Below are 23283 nucleotides of genomic sequence, written 5' to 3'. Positions count from 1 at the left end.
CCGCGTTTCCTGACAGTGACATTCTGGTCAGAGAGCGCGATGACATCACGTCTGTACGCCCTCTGTCTAAACAGTCCAAGTGCAGCAGAGATGGAAGATGGGGACGACGAGGAGTCCAGAGTACAGGGATTCCCTAGCGAGGAGACTTATTTAATTGTTTTAAAGGTTGGGAGCAATTTTTGGGGAGCACTATACTCTGGAGAATGATATATGGGGCCCACCATACACTGGAGCATTCCAAAGGTGGACATCAGTCACTGGAGCAGCATTTACAGGGCCCATTATACAGTGGAGCATTAGAAATGGGGCCCATTATATATGGAGCATTATTTGGGCCCATAAGACAGTGGAGCTTCATCCATGGGGACCAACATATACTGTAGCATTATGTGGAGCTCATCATATACTGTATCGAACATTATATGGGACCAATGATTCTGTATGGAGAAATATATGGGCCTCATTACTCTGTATGGCGCACTATGCGGTGGCCATAATATTGTATGGAGTAATATACTGTCCGTTTTTGGAGCTATTGGAGAATTTAAAATGGATATCAGTCATGTGATAAAAGAAGTGAAGTATTTTTCATTGTGCTATACTGCTATTTCTCTGCCGTATCAGAGGATCATGAATTGTGTCATGTGTTAAAGGAGCCCAGTGACACTCTTTGGCCCTGGGCCCACGAAAATCTGGAGCCAGCCCTACCCCACCTCAACTTTTAGCCAAATAACCCCCAGTTTTCAATGCCTAACTATTATTATAAAGTAAATTAAGATTGCCAAGCTTAAGTAATAAGAATTGATGTTTTTGGCATTAAAATGGGCACTGTAGGTGTGTTTCCTGTCCTCCACTCACTGCCGACTTTTCTTCCCCTTTGACTTGCATTGGGTTTCGTGTTTCAGTCGGCCTTCGACTTTTCACGATAATCAGCCGATTGCGTTCGACCCGACTTTTGCGATAGTCGAGTTTCATGAAACCCGACTCGACCCGAAAAAAGGCAAAGTCGCTCATCTCTACTGGTCACTACTGAGCATGTACATAAAGTGCAGCACAGATTCAGCTAAAAGCCCAGACCCTTAGATCAGGAACAGACACACATTTATAGGACATTTCATAACTTTCCCAAATTCTTATGAAAACATTTACAGCACATCCTACACCCAATGTATTATGTACTGTAATTAAGGAGTTGGAGTCTGTCCATTTGATATGGACTCTAACTCAACAGCCCTTCTGCTTATAACATGATACTGTATGTGGACAGATTTATCTACTAGTGATCGTTCTGTGCCCATCATTCTTTCTCAGTTGATGTAAAGAGGCCGGGAAACCAGAGCCAAACGACTTCAATATTGTCGATGACACTCTTTTAGCTGCCTGAATTCAGTGCATGTAAATGCAACCAAAATGTTTGAGTGTCATGGTGCAATATGTGATCATTTAGGGCCTTAATTTAAAGTTTTGCCTAGAGCCCCACTTTTTCTAAAACCATCCCTGCCCAGAGACGTTTACATTAGAGGCCTGATCCCTTTATAGCAGTAAAATGATGAAGACCAATGTGTGCCCTACACCCTAGATTGGCAAGACTGTACGGGGAAGCACTCTTAAAGGGAATCTATCACATTTTTTGGACTATCAGCTGCCGGCACCGCCATCAGGGGCTTAGCTACAGCATTCTGTAATGCTGTAGATAAGCCCCTGATGTAACCTGAAACATAAGAAAAATGAGTTAGATTATACTCACCCAGGGGCGGTACGGGTCCGGTTTTGGTCCGATGGGTGTTTCGGTCCGGTCCGGCGCCTCCTATCTTCTAGCGATGACGTCCTCTTCTTTGCTTCCTGTCGTGGCTCCTGCGCAGGCGCACTGCTCTGCCCTGCTGAGGGCAGAGCAGAATCCTGCAGTGCGCAGGCCCCGGGAGAGGTCAGAGAGGTCCGGCGCCTGCGCGCTGCAGCTTCCCTGAGCTCTGTTCATTTAACGATGCTTTACAACCCTTTCCTCAGGGTGCCTTTATATGATAGGGAGTTTTGGTTTCAATGCTGCTTTTTTTTTTTTTTTTCTATGAATTTCGGAATCTCTGCTAAAAAACAAAAAACAATCAACAATAATCAACCTCTTAACACTCGGAGCTTTTTTTTCGGTTTTTACTCCCCTTCTTCCCAGAGCCATAACTTTTCAGTCAATATGGCCATGTGAGGGCTTTTTTTTTGCAGGACTACACTGTGTGCCAAATTATTATGCAAAAAATATTTCCTCCATATTTTCTCTAAACTACCTATATGAATTGCAGTCATTGTTATTTTTCAGTCATCTACTATTCTAGTATAATTGCAATAATTGCAATGTTTTTGAACAAACTGCCTAAGAAAACAGTATATTTTTAAAAATAAGAAACACTCAAACTGCATGTTCCAAATCATTATGCACAGCAGAGTTTTCAACCTTTTTATTTTTATTTTGAACAAAAAAATGGTCAATTGTGAAATTATAAGCATTATCAGCTTATTACAAAATGAAATCAAACAGTTTTCAAGTCAAAACTTTATTCTAGGTGATGTTACATTTGCACATAGGACCCCTTGTTCGAAAGAAGACACTCCTTTTGATGATGCTCCAGAGGTTCCCAATGGGGTTGAGGTCAGGGGAAGATGGTGGCCACACCATACGTTTTTCCTCTTTTATGCCCATAGCAGCCAGAGATGCAGATGTGTTATTTGCAGCATGAGACTGTGCATTATCATGCATGAAAATGACCTTGCTGCGGAAAGCACAGTTCTTCCTCTTGAACCATGGCAGGAAGTGCTGTTTTAGAAACTCCACATAGATTATGGAGTTCATCTTTACCCCTTCAGGGATCCTAAAGGGCCGACAATCTCTCTCCCCATGATTCCAACATTACTCCACCTCCTCCTTGTTGGCGCCTTAGCCGTGTTTTCATGGGGTGTCCATCAACCAGCCATCCTCCACTCCATCCATCTGGACCATCGAGCGTTGCACGGCACTCATCGGTGAACAAAACAGTTTGGAAGTCAGTCTTCATGTATCGTTTGGCCCACTGGAGCTGTTTCTGCTTGTGTGCAGTGGATAGAGGTGGTCGACAGGATGGCTTACGCACAGCTGCAAACCTCTGAAGGACCCTGCATCTTGTTGTTCGGGGGACATTGGAGGCACCAGCAGCTTCAAAAACTTGTCTGCTGCTATGACAAGGCATTTTTGCAGCTGCTCTTTTAACCTGACGCAATTGCCTGTTGGAAAGAGTCCTCAATTCTTCCTTATCAGCACGCACACGTGTGTGCTGGGAATCAGCTACATACTTCTTGATTGTGCGATGATCACGATGAAGTGTCTTGGCAATGTTGATTGTAGACATGCCTTGACCTAAATACTCCACAATTTGTTGCTTCTCAGCAGCCGACACATCCTTTTTCTTTCCCATTTTGGCAAAAAATGTAGGCTGTTTAATAATGTGGAACAGCCTTCTTAAGTAGTCTTGCCTTTATTTGGACACACCTGCCAAACTAATTTGCACAGGTATCTGCAATTGCTTTCAGTGATATAAAGAGCCCTGACACACATCACCATCAATGAGTTTAAGTGACAAAAAAATTCTAACCTTATCACTCCTAAACTCTTTTTGCATAATAATTTGGAACACAGTTTAGTTATACTTTTGAACAACACCATTGGTTTTCCCATGTTATGTACTAGAAAACGGGGAAAAAAAATTCCAAGTGCGGTGAAATTGCAAAAAAAGTGCAATACCACACCAGTTTTTTGTTTGGACTTTTTACTAGGTGCACTAAATGCTAAAACTGACCTGTCATTATGATTCTCCAGGTCATTACGAGTTCTTAGACGCCAAACATGTCTAGGTTCTTTTTTTATCTAAGTGGCAAAAAAATTCCAAACTTTGTTAAAAAAAGAAAAAAAAAATTGCGCCATTTTCCGATACCAATAGCGTCTCCATTTTTCATGATCTCAGGTTGGGTGAGGGCTTATTTTTTTGCGTGCCGATACCATTTTGGTGCAGATACGATCTTTTGATCGCCAGTTATTGCATTTTAATGGTCAGTTTGCCTCTATGTAGTAGAATTACTCACTTGCTATGAGCGCCGACCACTGGCTGCCAATGATAGCAATCTGGCACTGACAACCATAGAGGTCTCCAGGAGACAGGGCACATTTCCGGCGCGATTGCCGGAAGCGCTTGTTAAATGCTGCTGTCAGCGTTTGACAGTGGCATTTAATGGGTTAATATCCGCGGATGGATCGATATTCTACCCGTGGCTATTGCGGGTACATGTTAGCTGTTCAAAACAGCTGACATGTCCCGGGAAAGAGTTGGGCTCACCGCCGGACCCCTCATTAAAGGGAGGGAGTTCGACACTGGTGTGAATGTACGCCCAATGTCAGAAAGGGGTTTAAAGGGGTTGTCTGGACTTTTCACATAATCACAGGAAAATCGTCCTGTATTCTGAGACACTCCATGATTACAATACATAACTCACTCATTATCAGTGATTCCTTCCCTCAGTGTCCCAGGCTGCTGGCAGTGATGGGGCTTGGGCTGGCAGTGATGGGGCTCGGCTGCTGGCAGCAGTGAGAACAGACTGTGTGATGGCCAGTGATGGGGGTCTGCAGCTTCTAATCTGCACAGGGGATGGCAGTCACTGATGTAATCTGTTCTGTGACAAAGCCTCTGCTGTGTGAATGAGACAGTTCTGTGTCACTGATGTCTTCACACAGCAGCAGATTTGGTGCAGTGTATGTGTGAGCACTGTGTCTCTAATGACACAAATACTGATGTCCCCATTGGACGTTCTGTTCAGAATATCTAGAAAACCGTGCAAACTATTGACAGAAGGTAAATTACTTATTGTCATAATTCTGCAGCCCAGATATGTACTGAGATTATGTGAAAAGCCCGGACAACCCCTTTAAAATCATTGTAAAAATCATTGCAAATAAAAAAAAATGTGGAAAAAAAAAGCATATGTAAACGTCTACTTAAAAACGAGCCTGAAACCAAATATGAGGTCCAGTATTGTGCCAATTTAATCTAGCGACAATAACACTTTTGCTGACTTCTTTTGTTTTGTTTTATTTGGGGTTTGCGTGTGGGGAAGAGAGGGTAGGTTCACATTTACATTATATTTCTTACTGATACGTTTTCTGAAACACAACACTGGGCACATTGTCACAGTGCCACCCAGCACTTAATACATGCAGGAAATATGAAGCAATTTGTTTGGGGGGGTTTTCTTTGTAGAATAAAAATTGCTTACAAATTGATTTTAGTGGCTTAAAATGTGACCCAAACAGAAAATTTGATACACCACACCATACATGAATGATCATAAACCACCAATTCTGGTTATATTTTGTATTCCATTTTTGGGGGGAGGTATTTTATGGTGTTTTACTAGGTGCAATAAATTAAGTGCTCATTCAGTCTTGGGGTACGCTCACACTGGCGCGTAGCCAATATATAAGGCTGGTTTAATATTTGCATTCAGGAGGGCTGCGGATGGCAGCCTACTTCCTCCTTTCTTCCTCCCTGAAGCTCCTCCTACTTCTGTATGCGTCCTGCACTTCCCTGCATACCTATCTTCAACATTGGGTACGCAGGGACATGCGTTGTATGCGGATGCATCCGTATGCGGCGATGTGACGGGTGCAGTAGCCAACCTCCTTGGACTTGGCCGCAGGAGGAAAATTGATGACAAATCAAAGAGATGGATAATACGAATGGTAACAAAAAGTCCAGAAAAACTTCTAAACAGTTTAGGTGAACTTCAAGCTCAAGGAACATCAGAGTCAGATCGCACCAGCCGTGGTTGTGTGAGCCAAAGTGGACTTCATAGGAAATGACCAAGGAGGAAACCATTGTTGAAAAGATATCATAAAAAAGCCAGATTGGAATTTGCCAAACTACATGTTGAAAAGCCACAAAGCTTCTGGGAGAATGTCCTATGGACAGATGAGACAAAAATGGAACTTTTTGGCAAGGCACATCAGTTCTATGTTCACAGATGGAAAAATGAAGCATATCAAGAAAAGAACACTGTTCCTACTGTGAAACATGGAGGAGGCTCTGTTATGTTCTTGGGCTGCTTTGCTGCATCTGGCACAGGGTGTCTAGAATCAGGCAGGGTACAATGAAATGTCAAGACTATCAAGGGATTCTAGAGAAAAATGTGCTGCCCAGTGTCAGAAAGCTTGGTCTCAGTCGCAGGCCATGGGTCTTGCAACAGGATAATTACCCAAAAACACCTAAGAATGGCTGAGGAAAACATTGGACTATTCTGAAGTGGCATTCTATGAGCCCTGACCTAAATCCTATTGAGCATCTTTGGAAAGAGCTGAAACATGCCGTCTGGAAAAGGTGACCTTCAAACAAGAGACAACTGGAGCAGTTTGTCTTGAGGAGTGGGCCAAAATACCTGTCGAGAGGTGCAGAAGTCTCATTGACAGTTACAGGAATCGTTTGATTGCAGTGATTGCCTCACAAGGTTGTGCAACAAAATATTACCATATATACTTGTGTATAAGCCGACCCGTGTATAAACTGACCCCCCTAATTTTGCCACAAAAACTGGGAAAACTTATTGACTCGCGTATAAGCCTAAGGTAGAAAATGCAGCAGCTACTGGTAAATTTAAAAAATAAAAATAGATGCCAATAAAAGTAAAATTGAGACATCAGTAGGTTAAATGTTTTTGAATATCCATATTCAATCAGGAGCCCCATATAATGCTCCATACAGTTCATGATGGCCCCATAAGATGCTCCTTACAAAATACACCCCATATAATGCTGCACAAAGGTTAATAATAGCCCATAAGATGCTCCATAGAATATGTCCCATATGCTGCTCTATAAAGGTTATGGCCCCATATGATGCTCCATAGATTATGCCCCCATATGTTGCCCCATAAGATGCTCCATAAATGATGCCCCCATATGCTGCCCCATAAGATTATCCATATATTATGCCCCCATATGCTGCTCCATAGATTATGCCCCATATGCTCCTCCATACACTATGCCCCCATAAGATGCTCTATATATTATGCCCCCCATAAGATGCTCCATAGATTATTCCCCCATATGCTGCCTCCATATGATGCTCCATATATTATTCCCCTTTTTGCTGCCCCCACATGCTGCTCCATAGATTATACCCCATATGCTGCTGCTGCAAATGAAAAAAAAAGACATACTCACCTCTCTGTCACTGGGGGCCAGGTGCCGGTGTCACCGCTGGCACAGGACCGGAACCTGAGATATTCACCTGTTAATCGCTGCTCGCCGCTGTCTGCTGCGTCCTCTGTCAGTGACGTTTAGGCAGCAGAGGGCGCGACGCGCACTAACTACGTCATCGCGCCCTCTGCTGCCTGAATGTCACTAACAGAGGATGCAGCAGACAGCGGCGAGCAGCAATGGAACGGGGACAGGTGAATCTCGCAATACTTACCCCCTCCTGGCGCGGTCTCTGCAGCCCCGTTCTCCCATGGTCTCCCTTCCTTCAGCGGTCACGTGGTACTGCTCATTAAAGTCATAAATATGCACATATTCATGACTTTAATGAGCGGTACCACGTGACCGCTGAAGGAAGGGACTCAAAAGATCAATGCTAATAATGAATATTTTATTTTATTTCAGAGGGCATAATCCAAAAAACATGACGTTTCGGTCTATTCATTGACCTTCATCAGACGGTTTAAGATTGAAGCCCATTAGAAGAGAGAAATCACGGGAGAATCATGAATAGGTCATAGGAGACAATCTGATGCAGATGCGCTGTGCAGTAACGGGTGGGAGCCGATGAAAAATGCGCATTGATCTTTTGAGTGCCGGATTAAATTTTCACATAGATTAAGGATGGATTACCCTTATCCGGGCACCACCATAATTTGAGGAGTGACGTGTCATTATATTTTGGAAGGAAGGGAGCAAGCAGGGGGCTGCAGAGATGCGCCGGGGGGGTCACTATGATCTAACACCCCCGCTCCCCCTCCCCCGCCAACTCCCTAGCGTATTTGACTCGTGTATAAGCCGAGGGGGGGGGGGGGGGAGGTCTTTCAGCCCAAAAAATGGGCTGAAAATCTCGGCTTATACGCGAGTATATACTGTAAGCTAAGGGTACCATCATTTCTGTCCAGGCCCATTTCAGTTTTTTTTTTTTTCTTTCTTTAATTCTGTGGAAGCATGGTTGAAAACCAGTGTCTGACTTTCATTTGCTCATTTTCATAGATTTTTTTATTTATTACTTTTGTCAGATTCAAGTTATTTCTGTGACCATTGTGGGTTTTTCTGTCATTAAACGGGGGGTACCAACAATTTTGACCACGTATGTATAATACTGATCAAATACTGAATGTGTGAACGTGGCCTTAAATTGACAGTTTGTAGTTACTGCAGAGCATCAGAGAGTCCTGGATCTCGCCTTATTATTATCTGCTATTCAAGCTGACATATGACTATTAGTACTAGTAGTCAAGACGTATGTCACACATCCTTGGCTACTGAGTGGCCACTATGTAAGAAATACGTGCTTGACAGGGAAAGTGTTAGTGTAAAGTCATTCAATACTGCTGGCACATTCTGTGTTCCCTGGCGGCCTCTGCTTCCTATTCACATACAGGCAATAACTGTTCAGCTAATTGCTGGCCACGGCTGCGATCGGCCACGGCTGGTGCCAGAAAATGAAACTTGGCCATTGTGCTGAATGAGTCCAGGAAACAGTGACTGCCAGAGGACATGTAATATGTTGGAACAGTGGAAAAGCTACGAGGTTTGTTTCGTGTGTTTTTTTTGTTTTTTTTTACCAGACCTTTCGCTTGCATATAACTTTTGTTGCATATTGCGATCTAAGACTATGTGCACACAGAGGGATTTTATTTAAGATTTTGGGAATTAATCAACTTTAAAAGACATCTGAAAGATGTCTTCAAAAACCCCTGAAAGACTCCTATTCTTTTCTCCTGTGAACCCGCTTTGCTGCTCATACTTTGAGTATTTCAAACATTTACTTCTACTTCAGGTTTTTAAAATGCCTGGTGGAAAAAAATACATGCCATTGTTGTGACTTCTGATGGAAAGCGCTCCAAACGCTAAGCTTCCGGGAAAGAAAAAAACTCTTTCAAAATCTCTGCAAGGTTATGTGCACACAGTCATTGTTTCAAAGCAAAACTGAGCAGAACCGCCAAGGTTTTTGAGGGGGATTTGGAGTTTTTGTGATTAAAAACTGTGCACATTGCCTAACGGAGGAGCGTTTCCCAAAGCAGTTTCCACTAGAAAATTCAGCTTTTGACTGGCTCATAAATTCTCTGTGTGCACGTGGCCTTGGTGGTGCATCGGGTTTAGGGTCTATTGACATATAACTTTGCAAGATTGTTTCGACATCTGATGTGTGAATAAACATGTACAATTTAGTTTCACCTTGTAGGATACCTAGAACATCTACAAATCTCATTGTGTCCTTTTGTATCTTTGAAAGGGTCTAGCTTGGCAAGTGTCTCAACCTTTTAGTTTTTTTTTTTTGTTTTTTTTAATGGGAAGATGGTAACATGTCTTTGTACTGACAGACTGTAGTCGTTGATTGCCTGGGATGGAGACTCAGAAACTCTGCAGGGAGTGAATGCGATAGTCGACTACCGGAATGCCAGGATTTTATGGTGCTGGGAAGGAACAGTGTAAACATCTGTAATGTACATGACCTGCAACTTTCTCTTTGCAGAATGTTCCTACTGGCCCCAACAATAAACCCAAACTGCCTGTTGTCATTGCCCAGTGTGGAGAAATGTAATTGCAGGTGAGCGGTAAATGTGTATTCTGACATAACATAATAAGCTGAAGCTTCTGAGCACCATATAGTCATATACATGAAGTATGCGGTCTTGTGTATGTGATCTGATAGAACATATACGGAATACTTCACCTGGATGCAGCCAGCTTCTTAACTAAATAAATCAAGCATTAATAACAAAAGGTGGCATAGAGAATTGTCAACATTCCAGCCTTCAGACCGACACCCATAGCAATAAATGGAGAGAGACAGTATATTATTATTATTTATTGTTATAGCGCCATTTATTCCATGGCGCTTTACATGTAAGGAGGGGTATACATAATAAAAAGTACAATAATGTTAAACAATACAAGTCATAACTGGTACAGGAGGAGAGAGGACCCTGCCCGCGAAGGCTCATGTTCCACCACATCGCCACTCACTGCTGGTCGGACACCAGTTGGAACAAGGGATCTCGAGATAGGAGCAGGTCCCAAAAGGCGAGATTTTATAACACATCCAATAGATATGTCACAAATGTCTCTCATGAGACAACCCCCGTAATGTACCAGCAGATAGAGAGATATCGGTGTATACTAGTCTAGTACATCTGCCTAGATAATACTGTTGAGGTTTTTAAGCAGAGACAATCCTCTCGGACAACAGTGCTCACCGCTTATGTTTCTGCCTCACATAAACTTTTTGGAAAGTCAGAGACCAAGTAAAAGAAAGGGCTGAAAAATAGACACTTATAGAGGAATCATCAAAGCAAGTGCCACCCAACATTGCTGGCTTCGGGAGACTGTCTGCGAACTTGAGATCAGGAGACCTTTTGTTATGTGAAGTATATGAACCCTTCTTATATACAACAATATACCGTAGATTATTTTATTGAAAGTTTTATCCAAAGAAAATACTCCTCGTAGTGCAGCCCATGGCTCACTTCTCGAGTTCCTGTTTCACATAGTGTTTGAGATGTCAGAGACCAAGAAAAGAAGAAGCCAATAAATAGACCTAGCAGATTCAGTCAACTGATGCCTAGCCTTGCTCAATGCCTACACCAGGATCCATTATTGTCTCCAAATTTTAGATCAGAAAACTTTTCTTATGTTAAGTATATTATTTTAAGTTAATTTTCGGATTAATTTTTGACCTGAACAACCCCTTTAACTAGTGTTATGGTCACTTTGAGAATCACTGTATGCAGAGCAGTGTGGTTACAGTGTTAAAGATGCGCCCCCATCAAAGTTTTATTCTCTTAATATATTGCAGTCATCATATTATATAGCACTGTGTGTACTTACAATTGCTCATTTCCCTTTCTACCCAGCTAATTCTTCTGCTTTCCATTATGTCTGTGACATCACATGTTTAAAAAACGATTATCTGAATCCTTCTAAGCTCTATGTAAGAACAGGAGGTCAATTTTCTCTGCACAAGTCATGAGTCTCTGCAAATGTCCCTGGCTGGGTAGGATGGAGCAGGGACAAGAGACTTCCTGTTTCGACATAAAGCAGAGAAAAGAGAAGAATCAGCTGGGTAGAAAGGCAAAATGAGCAATTGTAAGCACTCAGTACTGTATAATATGTTGACTGCAATATATTAAGAGGATAACAACTTTGATGGGAGGAGGAGTGCTTCTTTAACCTAAAGATATTTTGCTTCATGCCTTCATTTAGGGTATGATACATGTTCTGTTTCAGACCTCATCACTGCCATTAAGTCATTCTGTAATTTTTCATTTTCCAGATGTCCTTCCCCAGATCTCATGTTTCACAGGAAGACAGAGCGGCTCTCGTGTAATTTCTACATGTAATGGGGCTGCACATAACAACATGCAGGCAGCCTGCCAAAAGGTTCTCAATGTGGAGGAGACTATTTTTTTTTTTTTCTTTTGGATTACATTTTGTAGACATAATGGACTTTATCTACTGGGCCATTACTATGTGAATGACCACGTTTACTATTTTATTTGTAAAATCTGATGTATTTTGGGTATCTTTTTCTAAATAAAGTGAGAAAAATGTAAATCTGTTTCATATTGTGTGGTCCTGGTAATATTTAAACAAGATACACTTAATATATGGGTGTGTATTATGGGACATGAACTTGGTATAACGGGAACTCACTGAGTGTTAAGGATGCTGAGGATAAGCAGCCCTTTGTGTCACCCATACTACTCAATATCTGGAAATGGTCCATGTGCCATATTGTCGTCATTAGAGGTGATCAAAAAGATTCCAGCGACCCTCGTCCACTGGCCTCCCTGGTCATCCCTGTCGACTGGAGCAGGGCCCGGTCAGCCTCCTCCTATCTGACAAAATCCCTGACACCTCCTCTAATTAGCATGCGTAGTGCAATGTCTTGTGTGTGGTGCATTGTAATGATGATGTTGCACTTGGACCTATGAATCAGAAGAAGTGCAGGAAATTCCTACAGGGAGGAAGCGGTTTGTACAGCTTTAGTCTAGCAGTTGTGGACTACTGACATGGCTGCTAGATCAGGGTCCTGGGAGTCATTTTGATGTCTACCGGTGGCCTATGATTAATGAACACAATTACAGTACTGAATATTAGTTACCCAGATTATAACTGACTGCTGGAATGAGGGAACCCCCATGAATATATAAAATATAACTTTTCGTGAAGATCGATTAAAAGGGACAAACGATGACCAACCAGACATAGACACCACACCTAAAAGTGCACTCTGTGATAAATGCCCTAAACTCAACACATGCCTATCAGCGGAGGTTGGCACCCTAAATGATTCTTCACGCATAGGTGCCCCTGCTCCTCGGTACCTGTCCCTCTCTGCTCTGGAGCACCCTGTAAATAAGTGATGGCAGGCACCCAAGCCTCTTTTTAATTCCTCTACTGTCCTCTCTAGAGGAACAACGGGCCTTGGAACACGAAATGTTGAATTTAGTGGAAAAAGGACATCCCCCCCACGTAAAAACAGAAGGGTTCTACTCCCCATTATTTCTGTTGAAGAAACCAGACAATAATGAACCTGAAAAAAAAATGAACAAATCACTAAAGACTCAAACTTTCAAGATGTAGTCAATAAAAACAACTGTCAAAATCTTGTTTCCAGATTTCTTTATGGCTGCCCTGGACCTGAGGGATGCATATTATCACATTCCCATACACAAAGACTCTCAGAAGTTCCTCAGGGTAGCAGTCTTCATAGAGGGCAAATACAGATTTTTTTTTTTTTTTCTGTACAGAACACGCCCTTTCGGCTTGGCAGTGGCCCCTTAAATGTTTACCAAGCTGGTGGCGGAAACATTATAGAGGCATATGGGGAATGCATTATACTATATAGAGTCATATGAGGAGTGCATTATACTATATAGAGGCTTATGGGTTGTGCATTATGCTGTTCAGAGGCCTATGGGGAGTGCATTATACTATATATTAAGCTCTATGGGGAGTGCATTACACTTTATTTAGGCCTATGGGGAGGGCAATATACTATATAGAGGCATATGGGAAGTGTATTATGCTATATATTTAGCCCTATGGGGAGTGCATTTTATAGGCATAAGGGGAGTTTATTATACTATATAGAGGCATATGGGGAGTGCATTATATTACATAGAGGCCTATAGGGAGTGCATTACACTTTATATAGGCCTATGGGGAGTGCATTATACTATATAGAGACCTATGGGGAGTGCATTATACTATATATTTAGCCCTATGGGGAGTGCATTTTATAGGCATATGGGGAGTGTATTATACTATATAGAGGCATATGGGGAGTGCATTATACTATATAGAGGCATATGGGGAGTGCATTATACTATATAGAGGCCTATGGGGAGTGCATTATACTATATAGAGGCCTATGGCGAGTGCATTACACTTTATTTAGGCCTATGGGGAGTGCAATATACTATGTAGAGGCCTGTGGGGAGTGTATTATTATACTACATATAGTGGCTTATGAGGAGTGCATTATACTACATAAAGGCATATGGAGAGTGCATTATACTATATAGAGGCCTATGGGTAGTGTATTATACTAAATGAAGACCTATGGGGGACTGAATTATACTATATAGAGGCATATGGGGAATTTATACTATATAGAGGCTTATAGGGAGAGCATTAAACTATAGATGCCTATGAGGAGTGGATTATATTGAAGATATTGAAGAGCTCCAGTCCTCGTGCTGACAAGAGCTCCAGATGAGTGGAGATGTGTGGCTCCGCCCCTCTCAGCCGCATGGGTTTGCCTAAAGAGTCATGACCAACCGTGAGTGTACCTCTGTTTTTAATCCCTTTATTTTATATTTGTACTGTACATATTTTATGTCTCAATTTTATACCAACTTTTATCTGTAACCACTGCCCTACTTTTTCGGGGAATAAATGATAAAATTATTTAGTTCTGTCTCTATGCTCTAAGAATCGAACTATACGCCTTTGTTAGATAATCGCTACTAATTTGTCGGGTTGGCTTCGAACCCTTCCCTTGAGTCTATAACTTAAGCGGAGAAACCAGGAGCTGGTGGCAGCACGTTGTGTACGGTTATTGCGGCTTGCTGGCAGTCCAGAAGGGTCTTATATTGCTGAATGAGGGGCTGCGGCCACAGCATTGATAATTCCCTTACTGCAGAAGCCTAATTGCCGGTTCACAACAGGCAGCCCGTCCGGCGACTAATTATCCTAGGTGCAGTTCCCTGACTGACCTGAGGGTAAGGGAGGCGCCGTAGAGCTGCGAGTTCCAAAGTGGAACTGAGAAAGTGGGATATACACAAATCCCCGCAGTACTTAAAGATTGGTAGCAGTGGTGGGGCACCCAAAACTCCCCCCCTGCGTCAAATTGTAGAGCGAGATTAGCTTGCTGGATATTTTTGGTCACACGGTGCCAGTGGTGGGATAACTAAGATAAGCCCCCACTGTGCCTGTGATAGCCGTGTGCTGGCATTGTGTCACGTCTCTCCGTCCGCTGATACACCCGTGTCAGTGGTGGGATTGTGACAGTGGTGACACAGGGTCCGCTGTCCGTCGCGTTTTGGTGGCAGCGGGATCCCCGTCAGTCGCCCGTATTTGGACGAACAGCGGTGAGCTGTTCGTCACATATTGGTCTCCCTCTTACCAAACTTTCTCCTCTCCAATCCATCTTGAACGCGGCAGCCCGGGTCATATTTCTGTCCAGCCGCTTCACCGATGCCTCCATCTTGTGCCAGTCATTACACTGGCTACCTATTCGCTACAGGGTCCAGTATAAACTCATCTCTCTCACCCACAAAGCTCTCCACTGTTCTGCACCGCCTTATATCTCCTCTCTCATCTCTGTCTATCGCCCTACACGTGCCCTCCGTTCTACAAATGACCTAAGACTAACATCCCCCGTAATCCGAACCTCGCACCTCCGTCTCCAAGACTTCTCTCGTGCTGCTCCAGCTCTCTGGAATGCACTTCCCCAGACGATCAGACTGATACCTAGCCCTGACCTATTCAAGCGCGCTTTGAAAACCCATCTCTTCAAACAAGCCTACCACATCAACTACTCCGCAAACTAACTTTGCCCTGTTCCCTCCTTCCAAATATTATTCTGAATCTGCACCCTACTATTCATCTGTCTCCACACCCTCCATGCACACGATAACTGCACTTGATACTTGTCTATTGCACTTAAACACACGGGCTGATGAACGGATCATGCAGCTTTATATGAAAATCCCTATTTATTATAATTGCCAGACCTGAATTAACAAGCAATTCTCACCTACTGTGTCCCCCCATTTCCTTGTAGATTGTAAGCTTGCGAGCAGGGACCTCACTCCTAATGTTACTGTTTGAATTGTCTTAACTTGTATTGAATTTATTGTCTGTACATGTCCCCGCTTAATTGTAAAGTGCTGCGGAATATGTTGGCGCTATATAAATAAAAATTATTATTATTATTATACTACATAAACACATGGGTGGTGCATTATACTATATAGAGGCCTATGGGAAGTGCACTATACTATATGAAGGCCTCTTGGGAATTATACTATATAGAGACCTATGAGTGCATTATACTATATGAAGGCCTATGGGGAGTGCATTATATATAGAGGCCTAAAGGGAAGTGCACTATACTATATGAAGGCCTATGGAAAGTGCACTATACTATATGAAGGTCTATTGGGAGTGAATTATACTATATAGAGGCATATGAGTGCATTAAACTATATGGAGGCCTATGGGGAGAGCATTACACTATATGGAGGCCTATGTGGAGTGCATTAAACAATATATTTAGGCCTATGGGGAGTGCATTATACTATATAGAGGCCTATGGGGAGTGCATTACATTTTATGTAAGCCTTTGGGGAGTGCATTATACTATATAAAGGCCTATGGAGAGTGCATTATACTATATAGACACCTATGGGGAGTGCATTATACTATATGAAGGCCTATGGGGAGTGCATTATACTATATAGAAACTAATGAGGCGTACATTATATACAGTGGGGAAAATAAGTATTTGATCTCTTGCTGATTTTGTAAGTTTGACAAAGACATGGATAGTCTATAATTTTAAGGGTAGGTTGATTTTAACATTGAGAGATAGAATATCAAAACTAAAATTCAGAAAATCACATTGAATAAATTATATAAAATTTACTTGCATTTTACAGTGAGAAATAAGTATTTGATCCCCCTACCAACCATTAAGCGTTCTGGCTCCTACAGACCAGTTAGATGCTCCTAATCAACTTGTTACCTGCACTAAAGACAGCTGTCTTACATTCACCTTTATGAAAGACTCCTGTTCACAGACTCAATTAATCAGTCATTTCTTAATGTTAAAAGTAAGCTACCCTTAAAATTATAGACTGTTCATGTCTTAGTCCGTGGGGAAACTTACAAAATCAGCAAGGGATCAAATACTTATTTCCCTCACTGTAGGCATATGGGGAGTGTATTATACTACACTGCTCAAAAAAATAAAAGGAACACTCAACACATCCTAAATCTAAATTAATGAAATATTCTCATTGAATACTTTGTTCTGTACAAAGTTGGATGTTCTGTCATGCTGAAGGATGTTGCAGGCAGCTGATCACTCTCCACGGCGTCTCCAGACTCTGTCACATCTGTCACATGTGCTGAGTGTGAACCTGCTGCCTGTAACATCCTTCAGCATGACCAGTTTGGCAGTGGGTCAGTAATGGTGTGGGGTGGCATTTCTTTGGAGGGCCACACAGCCCTCCATGTGCTCACCAGAGGTAGCCTGACTTCCATTAGGTACCTAGATGAGACCCCTTGTGAGACCATATGCTGGTGCGGTTGGCCCTGGGTTCCTCCTAATGAAACACAATGCCAGACTCATGTGGCTGGAGTGTGTCAGCAGTTCCTGCAAGATGAAGGCATTGAAGCTATGGACTGGCCTGCCCGTTCCCCAGACCTGAATCCGATTGAACATATCTGGGACAGCATGTCTCGCTCCATCCACCAACGTCACGTTGCACCACAGACTGTCCAAGAGTTGATGGATACTTTAGTCCAGGTCTGGGAGGAGATCCCTCAGGAGAACATCCGCAACCTCATCAGGAGCATGCTCAGGCGTTGTAGGGAGGTCATACAGGCACGTGGAGGCCACACACACTACTGAATATCATTTTGACTTGTTTCCACTTTAATTTTGTCTTGTTTTGATTTTCATTTTGACTTCTTTCCACTTTCATTTTGGGGGTCTCTCCAAATCCAAGCCTCCATTGGTTCAAAAATTTGATTTCCATTGATGATTTTTGTGTGATTATGTTGACAGCACATTCAACTTTGTACAGAACAAAGTATTCAATGAGAATATTTCATTCATTTAGATCTAGGATGTGTTATTTGAGTGTTGCTTTATTTTTTTGAACAGTGTATATAGAGGCATATAGAGAGTGCCTTATACTACTGTATATAGAGACCTATGGGAAATGCATTATACTATATAGAAGACTATGGGGAGTGCATTATACTACACTGCTCACAAAAATAAAGGGAATACTAAAATACTGCATCCTAGATATTACTAAATGAAATATTCCAGTTCCAAATCTTTATTCATTACATAATGGGATGTGTTGAGAACAATAAAACCTAAAAATGATCAACGTAAATCAAACTTAATATCCCATGGAGATATCAATTTGGAATGATACTCCAAATCAAAATGGAAAATCAAATTACAGACTGATCCAACTACAGTGGAACTGCCTCAAGACAAGGAAATGATGCTCAGTAGCGTGTGTGGCCTCCACATGCCTGTATGAGCTCCCTACAATGCCTGGGCATGGTACTGATGAGGTGGCAGATGTTCTCCTGAGGGATCTCCTCCCAGACCTGTACTAAAGCATCCGCCAACTCCTGGACAGCCTGTGGTGTGACATGACGATGGTGAATGGAGCGAGACATGATGTTCCAGATGTGCTCAATCGGATTCAGGTCTGGGGAATGGGTGGGCCAGTCCATAGCTTCAATGCCTTCATCTTGCAGGAACTGCTAACACACTCCAGCCACATGAGGTCTGGCATTGTCTTGCATTAGGAAGAACCCAGGGCCAACCACACCAGCATATGGTCTCGCAAGGGGTCTGAGGATCTCATCTGGGTACCTAATGGCAGTCAGGCTACCTCTGGTGAGCACATGGAGGGCTGTGTGGCCCTCCAAAGAAATGCCATCCCAAACTGTTACTGACCCACTGCCAAACCGGTCATGCTGAAGGATATTGCAGGCAGCAGATTGCTCTCTGTGGCATTGCTAGACTGTCACGTCGGTCACATGTGCTCAGTGTGAACCTGCTTTCATCTGTGAAGAGCACAGGGCGCCAGTGGGGAATTTGTCAGTCCTGGTGTTCTGTGGCAAATGCCAAGCATCCTGCATGGTGTTGCGCTGTGAGCACAACCCCCATCTGTGAACGTCGGGCCCTCAGACCATCCTCGTGGAGTCGATTTCTAACCGTTTGTGCAGACACATGCACATTTGTGGCCTACTGGAGGTCATTTTGCAGGGCTCTGGCAGTGCTTCTGTTCCTCCTTGCACAAAGGTGGAGGTAGCGGTCCTGCTGCTTGGTTGTTGCCCTCCTTCGGCCCCCTCCACGTCTCCTGGTGTACTGGCCTGTCTCCTGGTAGCACCTCCAGCCTCTGGATACTACGCTGACAGAAACCGCAAACCTTCTTGCTACAGCTCGCATTGATGTGCCATCCTGGATGGGCTGCAATACCTGAGCAACTTGTATGGGTTGTAGAGTTCGTCTCATGCTACCACGAGTGTGAAAGCACAACCAACATTCAAAAGTGACCAAAGCATCAGACAGAAAGCATTGGTATTGAGATGTGGCCTGTGGTCCCTACCTGTAGAACCACTCCTTTATTGGGTGTGTCTTGATAATTGCCAATAATTTCCATCTGTTGTATATTCCATTTGCACAACAGCATTTGAAATTGATTGTCAATCATTGTTGCTTCGTAAGTGGACAGTTGTATTTCACAGAAGTTTGATTCACTTGGAGTTATATTCTGTTATTTAAGTGTTCCCTTTATTTTTTTGAGCAGTGTATAGAGAGGTGTGTGGGGAGTTCATTATACTATATAGATGCCTATGAGGAGTGCATTATACTATATAGAGGCCCATGAGGTGTGCATTATACTATATGGAAGTTATTTAGGGGACCGTCATACAATGTGGGGATTACAGTGAGGGGGTCCATCATACAGTGAAGGGGCCATCATACAGTGTGGGAGCTAATGTATGGTCTTTGTACAGAGTGGGGGGCCATCTTACGGTGTTGGAGCTATAAAACAGTTTGGGGGCTACAAAGGGGTCAGTATACTGTGTGTGGGGGGGTACTATACAGTGAGGTTGTGGAGTACAAAGACAGGTGTGTCCTGCCTACAGTCATTCGTGGTGGTAGTGTCATGGTTTGGGGTTGCATGAGTGCTGCTGGCTTTGCGGAGCTACAGTTTATTGAGGTAACCATGAATGGCAAATGTACTGTGACATACTGAAGCAGAGCATGATCCCCTCCCCACAGAAACTGAGCCACAGGGCAGTATTCCAACATGATACAACCCCAAAACACCCCTCCAAGATGACCACTGCTTAGCTAAAGAAGCTAAGGGTAAATGTGCTCGACTGGCCAAGCATGTCTCCAGACCTAAACCCTATTGAGCATCTGTGGGGTATCCTCAAACACAAGGTCTCTAGCATCCACCTGCTCTGTAATGTTGTCTGGGAGGAGTGGAAGAGAATTCCATTTTCAACCTGTGAAGCTCTAGTGAACTCCATGCCCAAATAATTGGGGCTGCACAAAATAGTGAAAATTTGGCCACAATTTGGCCATTTTCACATAGGGTGTACTGACGTTTTTCTTGCCAGCAGTTTAGACAATAATGGCTGTGTGCTGAGTTATTTAGAGGGAACACAAAATTTACACTGATATACAGGCTGTAGGGGCAGCACAGTGGCTCAGTGGTCCTGGGTTCGTATCCCACCAAGGACAACATCTGCAAGGAGTTTGTATGTTCTCCCCGTGTTTGCGTGGGTTTCCTCTGGGCACTCCGGTTTCCTCCCACACTCTAAAGACATACTGATAGGGAATTTAGATTGTGAGCCCCATTGGGGACAGTGATGAAAATGTGTGCAAACTGTAAAGTGCTGCGGAATATGTTAGCGCTATATAAAAATAAACATTATTATTATTACACGGACTACTTCACTTTGCATCAAAGTGTCAAATCTTCAGTGTTCTCCCATGAAAATATATAATAAAATATTTACAAATTTGTGAGGGGTGTACTTACTTTTGTGATATATTGTGCATGAGTTCCATCAGGGTTTTTTGTCTGAATTGCTGTTTTGGGGAATTTAAACGGAAACCCCAATGTAAACGCTCAGTGGACAGCGCTGGATAAATGTGAGCCAAGCCTTATTCAGATTTTTGGGAGGTAGAATGAACAATTAGACAGCAGTACAAGAATATTTCTTATTTTAATATTTGCGCGGTTCACCGTATGGTATAAGTGATAAGGCAGATTTATTCTTTCGGTCTGTGCGATCACTGCGATACCAGATTTACATAGCAGTCAAACCTAAAAAAACTATCACACAGTAAAAATGCTTTTTTTTTTTTAATAAAAAGTGTTTTTTTATTTACCATATTCTGAGAGCTATAATTTTTTTATTTTTGGTGATCAGAGCTGTATGAGGGCTTATTTTGTGCGGAACAAGTTGCAGATTTTTTTTGTATCATTTTGGGGTACATAATATTTTTTGATCGCCCTTCATTTATATTTTTGCAGTAAAAGTGATAAGACTCATTTGTTAATCAGGTCACTACGATCACAGCAATACCAGATTTAAATTTTTTTTTGCGTTGCTATGTTTACACACTAAAATCAATATTTTACAAAAAGAACAGCTGCTCATGTACAGCTGACACCCGCAGGAATTGCAGCAGCTGGGCAGCACTGTACCCATATTCCCGATCAGTCATGAGTGAATAAGGCACCTTAATGACCGACATTTTAATGCTTATCGGTGGTCGTTAAAGGGAATCGGTCACCCCATTTTTCGACTAAGAGCTGCCGACACCGACATCAGGGGTTTATCTACAGCATTCTGTAATGCTGTAGATTAGCCCCCGATGTAACCTGAAAGATAAGAAAAAAAATTTAGATTATACTCACCCCGGCGTTCGGTCCGGTCTTGGTCCGATGGGTGTCGCGGTCCAGTCCAGCGCCTCCCATCTTCTAGCGATGCTGTCCTCTTCTTTCCTTCCTGTTGTGGCTCCTGTGCAGGTGCACTGCTCTGTCCTATTGAGGGCAGAGTAGAGTTCTGAAATGTGCAGGCGCCGGGAGAGGTCCGGCGCCTGTGCACTGCAGTATTCTGCTCTGACCTCAACAGGACAGAGCAGTGCGCCTGCCCCACGACAGACAGCAAAGAAGAGGACGTCACCGTTAGAAGATGGGAGGCGCCGGACAGCAACACCCATAGGACCAAGGCCAGACCGCCCCCCGGTGAGTATAATATAACTCCTTTTTCTTCTCTTTCAGGTTACATCGGGGGACGAGTAACAATTCGGAAGTGAAGGGCCAGAGCCGTGGAGAGGAGGATGGAGACACCGATTACTGAGCATCACCGAACCCGTGGAATATCATGATCAAGCACAGGCAAGTGCAGCGTAGGGGGTGCCGTGCTAATGTTGCAGTCAGTTTTACTGACCCAGTAGTCTCCATGGATCTGCTGCATGCAGTTCTGCAGCCGAACATCAATGAGGAAATTCAAGGTGTTTTCGATAAATATATGAAGTTCTTCCAGAAAGCTGCCAAAATGTGAGGTAGAATGTCGGAGATCAGGTGGACCCAGAACAGCTAATTCGGGAGACTTGCCGTAGTTGTCTGGAGCAGGCCAAGGTGCTGTTTACAGATCGAGACAAGGCTATAGTAAAGCCTGTGTTAGAGGGGAGCTTTGTGAAGATAACAAGAGTAGTGGAAGATGAATCATTTCTGCGGAGGAGTCCAGTGCCCAAAAAGAGAAAGGGGCGCCCCCCCAGGACAAAGCTCATTAAATGAGCGGAATTCCTCAGGACTTACATCTTTAAAACCCAAAGCTGGTGATCCTATCAGACGTGAAGGGCCAAAGTGGGATCCCGCAAGACTCAATGACACAACCAACTTTGTGCTGGGATCACGGGCTAATAAGGCTTTAGGAATGGGAGGGACCAGGGGATGGATTTATCTAAAACATCCACAGCTTTTTAAGTATTCAGTTGGCCCTCAAGACAAACAGTGGTTGACAGAAAATCAGTACAAGAGAGCCTACCGGTGGTAAAATGGTGTATATACTTTTGGAAGCAGATATCCTTGATTTGTCAAATAGAGATGAGCATCTGTATAATGAATATTGCGTTGATCCAGGGAGCTAGTCTGATTGCCGTATGTGGAGTCGGGAAGGAATTTTTTTCCCCAATGTGAAGCTTACTGTTTGCCACATGGGTTTTTTTTGCCTTCCTCTGGATCAACATGTTAGGGCAAGTTAGTATAGGATATGGGTTGAACTAAATGGACTTAAAGTCTTCCTTCAACCTTAATAACTATGTTACTATGTTACATCGGGGGCTTATTTACAGCATTACAGAATGCTGTAGATAAGCCCCTGATGTCGGTGCCAGCAGCTCTTGGTTGAAAAATGGGGTGACAGATTCCCTTTAACCCCTTCATGACCCAGCCTATTTTGACCTTAATGACCTGGCCATTTTTTGCAATTCTGACCAATGTCCCTTTATGAGATAATAACTCAGGAATGCTTCAATGCATCCTAGCGATTCCGAGACTGTTTTTTCGTGACATATTGGGCTTCATGTTAGTGCTAAATTTAGGTCGATAATTTTTGCATTTATTTGTGGAAAAAAAAATGGAAATTTGGCAAAAATTTTGAAAATTTTGCAATTTTCAAATTTTGAATTTTTATTCTGTTAAACCAGAGAGTTA

The 23283-nt window shown here is 43.0% G+C and overlaps 1 protein-coding gene and 1 pseudogene across 2 annotated transcripts in view; both read left to right on the top strand.

The window, feature by feature from the left end:
* PPIH (peptidylprolyl isomerase H) overlaps positions 1-11824 on the top strand; it is a 49545-nt gene extending 37721 nt beyond the window's left edge. For both annotated transcript variants that reach the window (XM_073584031.1, XM_073584030.1), the window contains 2 exons: positions 9744-9818; positions 11544-11824. In XM_073584031.1, the coding sequence (XP_073440132.1) occupies positions 9744-9812 (69 nt within the window). In that variant the 3' untranslated portion in view covers positions 9813-9818; positions 11544-11824. The remainder of the gene's footprint in view (positions 1-9743; positions 9819-11543) is intronic.
* On the top strand, positions 11347-22718 carry LOC141097054 (deoxynucleotidyltransferase terminal-interacting protein 1-like; annotated as a pseudogene).
* The last annotated feature ends 565 nt before the right edge of the window (positions 22719-23283 follow it).

Source organism: Dendrobates tinctorius, unplaced genomic scaffold, assembly GCF_039654945.1.
Source record: "Dendrobates tinctorius isolate UK_male_01 unplaced genomic scaffold, ASM3965494v1 ptg000083l, whole genome shotgun sequence".
Taxonomy (NCBI): Eukaryota; Metazoa; Chordata; class Amphibia; order Anura; family Dendrobatidae; genus Dendrobates; species Dendrobates tinctorius.
This window is presented reverse-complemented; position numbering and strand designations above follow the sequence as displayed.